The following is a 6,222-nucleotide window of genomic DNA, read 5'->3' as shown; positions in this document are numbered from 1 at the left end:
TCCGGCCGCCGTCTGACCATAATATTCCGGCGAAAAAGAATATTCCGGCAAAAAAAAAAAGTCTCGGGGGCCTCCGCCCCCAAGGCCTTTAAAGTTGCCCTTGATTCTTGTTCGTGAAAATTTTGGTTTCCGGTGAGTGATTTTCCTTCACGCACGATGGCTTCTTCTCATAATGGGGGCCTTACAAATGTGCGCTTTTACCACAGAAAATTACAAAGGGTAAATCAGGCTCCATACTTAACACTTATGGGAGTCAATAACGAGAACATCAGTATTCTTAAGAAGAAGTTTCCCACTTTTGTTTTCGAGGATGAAAACTCTTCTTTAAGGGGGGAGTAATGTCAGGACACGGGTCCTGTACCCTAGGAACTAGGCAAGGACTATGGCCAAGGGCCGGGCTAGGCAGTGTGGACAGGGGATCCGTCTAGGGCAAGGGGCTAGGAGCCCACCTATAAAGGGAGGTTGGGAGGAGGATCTAGAAGATCCTAGTTGCCTAGTTTCTTACACTAGTTTCCAGCAAAGAAGGACATATATTTATATGATGGTGGTGTTGTTACAGGTGTGCAACATTAGGTTCATTCTCTCTCTCTCTCTCTCTCTCTCTCTCTCTCTCTCTCTCCTCGGAAAGTACAACATGCTAGGATCATGGTGATACAAACATTGGGGGGGGGGGGGGGGGGGGGGGGGGGGGTTTGTGTGCAAGAGAGAGAAAGACAGCCTGCTTCCTTGCGCTCTCGTGCAGGCCATGGGTGCAATCTCTCTTGGCATGTCCCTCTTTGATCGTGAATGCCATGGCGAGGGTAGTATAGCAAAGGAGTAAAGCGCAGAGACAGTGATCGTGAGGGCAGTTCAGTTTGCAAAGAGTGAGTATGAGAGACGGCTTAATAGAATCTAGAAACCTTAGTGTAGGAGAGGTAGGGAGTACAGTGCATGACAGTGGAGATGGTATCCTTGTGGGAGGTGCAAATCAAAGGGCGACTCAGGTGCAGGAGGAGAAGGGGGATTGGGGGTGTGGGATTTTTCTCGCTAATATCTCTCTCTCTCTCTCTCTGTGTGCAAGAAGCGTGGTTATTGTGAGGCAATGTGTGTCTCTTCCTTCTCAGCATCGTTGATCGAATGGTGATGCACCGTGAGAAGTACTTAAGGAGACCAAGTATGTGTGTTGCTGGCGAATAGGAGATGCCCAGAGGGAGTTAGCCAGCGGACAGAGAAAATGAGTGACGTTTGTGCGTAGAGAGTGATTGAGAGGTTAGGGGTTACCTGTTCTTTTGCTTTCGATGGGTAGCTATGAACCCGACGTCGTGACTCCTCATGAATGCAAGAAGGAACCCTGACCCCTCATCGCAAGGCCTTTAGTGTTGGTTCTGCTCAGCGTATTTGGGGAGCTGCAGACCTCTTGATGAGTTGTTGAGATGGCGAGACAACATGCTTGAGAATGGACATGCAACAATACAGATGGAACCCATAGCCAGGGGGCAGCAAGGAAGCTGAGCAACGGTGATGGCGGGCCCAGGTGTAAAGTTCATGCTGGGTGGAGGAGTTATTTTCCTTTAGAATTGCTAGATTCGGTGGGAATCTTCAGGGCTGATGATGTAGTGAGGAGAAATCTCAACGGGTTTAGGGCTTGGAAGTTTGTAAAATCTGGGAAGGGACGAGGATCTGTAGAAGCTCATGATGATGCAGTAGCTAGGGTTATGGATTCAAAGGTGAGGAAGTTGAAGTGAGGAGAAAGATCAATGAGATAGTGTTAGGGCTTGGAAGGTGAGCAAGCTTCATGGCAACATCAACTCTCTCTCTCTCCCCTCCCCTTTCTATCTCCTCCCTTTTTGGCTCATTTTCTGACTACTTGCTCTCTTTCCCACGTAATTCCCTTCTCTCTATCTTCCTTTCTACACGTGATTTTCCTGCTAAGTTCTCATCTCGGTTCGTCACAACACCATAGCCAGGGTCTTCTCGACCCATCACCTCCCCTTAACCAGCCTCGTCCATGCTGAGGCTCAAGCCACATGCCCTCAGACAGACTCTTGCCGTACTCTTCAACAACCTTCATCAAGCTTCTTCTTGTTTCCCCTCGTTTCCTTGCTCAACACTGCCATTGTACCAGGTTGCATCCCCCCACCCCCTCAAGACAGCGCAACCTATAGCATGGCATGAATCCCTCCCACCCCCTCAAGACAGCACAACCTCAAACAAATATAGCATGGCATGATGCAAGGGCAAGAAGTAGGAGAGAGAGAGAGAGAGAGAGAGAGAGAGAGAGAGAGAGAGAGAGAGAGAGAGAGAGAGAAGCTTGATAACCCCTTGGAGGTCGGGACTCTTGGGACTCGGGAGATCAAGAAGTGCTCTTCTAAATCAAAAAATTATGTATTTCTAAAAAAATCTAATCATGACAAAGTGTTTTTTAAAATATCTAAAACAAAAATGTTATATTTTATAAAAAATAATCTTCTATTTTTCATTAGCAAAAAGGGAAACCATCACTAAAGCTTCCACCCTTTGGGGCAGGCCAACTAGTCTTGCTTGGTGGGCATTGCTTGACATACCGAGATTGGCATCAAGTATCGATGAGAAAAGAAGTGTGTATCTGTTTGATATATAAACTTGATGATAAAGATTAAGTGTGTATCTATTTGATATATAGATATGATGATCGAGATTGAACATGTACTAGTGAGGAAAAAATGTAGCTAAACTAAACTTAAGGAAGCTTTGACAAACTCAAAAAATACAAAAAGCATAAACATTCTATAAAAATTAATATGCACTACCGACCTGATAATCTTGCACGGGTGTCGTCCAGTTGTCCAAGTCGGAGAGCAATGTTTGTGTCAAGCTACATAAAACCAATGTAAATAGTTAAACATTATGACTTGCAATGAACTACCACAGATTGAAAATGCTAAATATACAGTGCACGTCATGCAAAAGTGCCATACAAAAGTATGGTGGAGAGTTGGCACTGTGGTCTCTCCAAAAATTATAAGAAACGAAAGCCGTGCCCTGCCCCGTAGCATTTATGTGTTGCGCCAAACAAACATATAGTCGTAGGGAATTGGATACAAATAACACACCTTGCAATTTGAGTTGGTGTCGTACTTGTGCAGTAGAAATGTCGATTATTGTGAATATAAGTTCTTTCTATGACCTCATGTGTGAACAAATTGAACAAGGCCTTAATCCACTTTTGGGATTCAGTGGTACCAAAGTCGGGCCTCTTTTGTTTGCTCCTTTTCTTTTCAACAGAATATAGATCCAGGACATCTTTTGCAATTTCTTTCAAACTGCTCATGTAAGATCTGATAATCTATCTTGATGACTTTGACGTCCGCCAATAGCACATTAGGCTTACCAAGTAATTATAACAGAAAGCCGATGTTCTCTTTGTCTGCAATCTTTCTTTTACAAGAAGAACATCATGAATGCTGGTGGGTAACTTTTGACGAAGTACATAGGCCACAACTCAACACCGAGAGAGAGAGAGAGAGAGAGAGAGAGAGAGCCATCGTGAACCCTTGATGACATCCTCGCCTGCTTGTGCACAATGTTCTACTCGCAATTTGCATCAATCCACAGTCTTTGGCACTTCCGCCATAACTTTGTCGTTGGTAGTCATTGCCTACGCCATGGTCCATTAGCAATAATTACATCTGCTGCTCGCCACCATCCATCATTGTTGTTTGATACATTGAAGCCCGCATGGGTCTTTAGAGATGATCATGAGCCCTTGTTGATATGATATAAGCAGCCATTGGTCGCAAACATGCCTTCATCCCTACCTTTGCTTCTAGGTATTGTTGCCATAGGACAGCATCAGATCTAGACGTAGATGCACCCTCCATCTTACGCTGGTGTGTTCAAATGCAATATCTTCGTGTACCACCAACTGCGATCAAAATAGAGAAAGTGAGAGTTGGGCAACACAATATTGTCAATCCCAAGGTTGTAGGAGCTAGTATGCTGGTCGCTAGTCTTGTCCGAGCCTTGAACCTGCCACCGTTAGCCAGTTCAAGGTCTCGAACTCTGTGTGTAAGCCCACTACCCATCATCATTAGGTCTTAAGCTCCCAATCGCTGTTGTGCAGACTTGCGTTTCTAATTAAGGCGACGAGGGGATTTTGTGCGTCAATTTTTGTCGTTGTGGAGTAGCCGAGCTCCTTCTCCACAAACCTCCGCCTGCTTATTGGCCAGCTCCTCCTTTTGACACAAACAACTTGGCAGCCCACCAATTCCTATCAACCCATGCACAGTACACCTGCGGCCATGCTACTACGCCTTTCTTCTGATCATACTCACCCTTGCTTTCGTTCTCCCCTTGGCAGCACGTGCACACACATGAAACCACCTTTCATTTGATTGCCTTCTGTTGCCCATGGTCCTTTGTCGGTCCTCCCTTCAAAACCCTGTGCACAACGTTCCTATATTCTCACGTCCAACCCCCCGCTTATTTTGGCGGCCCTCGGTGGATCTCCACTAGCACTTTGCTTGCCTACCACCAGCGGCCTCCTCAGCCACACACCATCTGGACGTCTTCTTCTCTGCAGCAGTCTTGCTCTCTGCTCATGGCTTCCTCTCTTGCCCAGTAGCGACGTCGGTATCGTAGCCTCGCACATTCCTCTTATTTTTAGAACACGACAGCTTAAAAACAAAGCAAGCGTCAAGTACTATTGGCCGTTGGCGAGGGCAATGGCTGAGGTCATGCCAAGTGGCCAGTTCTGCGTTCGAGAAACAAGAAAGTCTCCTTTGGCTCACCAAGGAGAAAGGAATCTCATGTGATACTTTCTCAGCGAAGGTGACTGAAGCGAAGCCACCAGGCAAAGGCAACTGGAAGGAGATCATGCACGCATCACGGATGATAGCAGGTGGCATGGGTGTAGGTCATTGACGTGGCGTGGGCGATGGCGGGGCGGGGGGTGGAGGAGGTTCAGAATTTCAGTGGCGATATTCTCTTAAAAAAATAAAACTGGCATCTCTCAGGGCGAGGGCGGAGCGAGAAGAAGATTTTTTTTTTTGATGTGGTATGGGTTGCATGCTCACGCCATCGGCTCCGTTGTTTTTGCGCACATCTCTCTCTCTCTCTCTCTCTCTCTCTCTCTCTCTCTGTGGTCCTCCTGTCTCAGCTTTGCTGAGTAAATGGACAGCATTTCTTCGACGTCTCTATTCGGTGCTCGGGTTGGCCGACTCGTGGCAGGAGTCTCCTTCATGGTCGCGGCAGGGTACCTCTTGTGATGGGGTGAGCCCCCCCGATCTATGAGTTTGCAGTTGGTGCATGCATGTGGGTTGCTCCATTAGGTGGCTGATTGATCTGGCAGATTTCTGATTTCATTGGTCTCCGGATGGGGGGACCGTGCTTGGCGAAAATTGGTGGCCCAAAAGGGCCGGTGATGGACCTGCCCCTTTTGCGGCTTTCTTGAGGTGTTCCTTTCCGGAGGATCGGCGGGCTCCCTTCTGGCAGGTGGTTGTTTTTCCGTGGCATGGTTACACCGTTTATGCTCAACTTTATGATTGGTATGTAGGTATGTTGGAGGTTGATGATCATGTTGTTTTGGATTGATTGTTATGTAGGTATTCCGGGTTGAAGGGCTCCTTGTAAAAGCGCTCTAGACTTTGTGGTGGTTCAGAGTTGTCAACCTGTGAACAAGGTTTTCCGATGTAGAGTTTTTTGGTTTTTGGTTTTTGGTTATATAATTTACATTGACAATTGTGAATTTTGCCAAAAAAGTGTGTGTGTGTGTGTGTGTGTGTGTGAGGGAGTTCAACATTGGCAACAAAATGGGGGCATCCGGGGAGGTGGCAAAGGAGGGTTGCCTTCATTTCATGGCCGCTCCTAGCGGCTACAGGAGGGAGAGATGGGAATGGGCCAAGGACACAGGGAGCAAAGGTCACAAGAGCTAGAGGGAGAGAGAAAGTTGCGCAAAGGGGGGTTTGGATTGTGACAGCAAAAGTTTTGGGAAGGGAAGGTTTGGCTCGTGACACTTGAAACGAATCTGCAGACAAGGGATATGTCAAACCTCGGGAGAGAGCATGATGCTTGCAATGCCGAGAGAGAGAGAGAGAGAGAGAGAGAGAGAGAGAGAGAGAGAGAGATTCCATGAGTCCATGCGTAGTAGATTGGCGGAACAACGTAGATTGTTAGAAAATATTAGGTGGAATCTTCATAGCAAATTAATGAAAAACTTTCAACTTGGACCCACTAGGTATAGAAACTAGTCTTGCTCGGTGGGCC

General features: G+C 46.8%; 1 protein-coding gene across 1 annotated transcript; it reads left to right on the top strand.

The window, feature by feature from the left end:
* Positions 1-3,101: 3,101 nt before the first annotated feature.
* Positions 3,102-5,697, top strand: LOC147449765 (uncharacterized). The gene is made up of 3 exons (XM_086522122.1): positions 3,102-5,212; positions 5,373-5,451; positions 5,562-5,697. Exons 1-3 carry the CDS (start codon positions 5,130-5,132, stop codon positions 5,598-5,600), a joined length of 201 nt encoding a protein of 66 aa, XP_086378248.1. The 5' UTR covers positions 3,102-5,129; the 3' UTR covers positions 5,601-5,697.
* The last annotated feature ends 525 nt before the right edge of the window (positions 5,698-6,222 follow it).

Source organism: Adiantum capillus-veneris, chromosome 10, assembly GCF_014529385.1.
Source record: "Adiantum capillus-veneris isolate H3 chromosome 10, ASM1452938v2, whole genome shotgun sequence".
Lineage (NCBI taxonomy): Eukaryota > Viridiplantae > Streptophyta > Polypodiopsida > Polypodiales > Pteridaceae > Adiantum > Adiantum capillus-veneris.
The sequence above is the reverse complement of the archived record's forward strand: the minus strand, read 5'-3'. Positions and strand labels throughout refer to the sequence as shown.

Bases quoted from the DNA above. Each gene is read 5' to 3' on its own strand.
- LOC147449765 (XM_086522122.1), top strand. From the start codon at position 5,130: ATGGACAGCATTTCTTCGACGTCTCTATTCGGTGCTCGGGTTGGCCGA. The intron at 5,213-5,372 runs GTACCTCTTGTG...GTGGCCCAAAAG, and splicing joins TCCTTCATGGTCGCGGCAGG to GGCCGGTGATGGACCTGCCC. The intron at 5,452-5,561 runs GTGGTTGTTTTT...ATTGTTATGTAG, and splicing joins GGCGGGCTCCCTTCTGGCAG to GTATTCCGGGTTGAAGGGCT.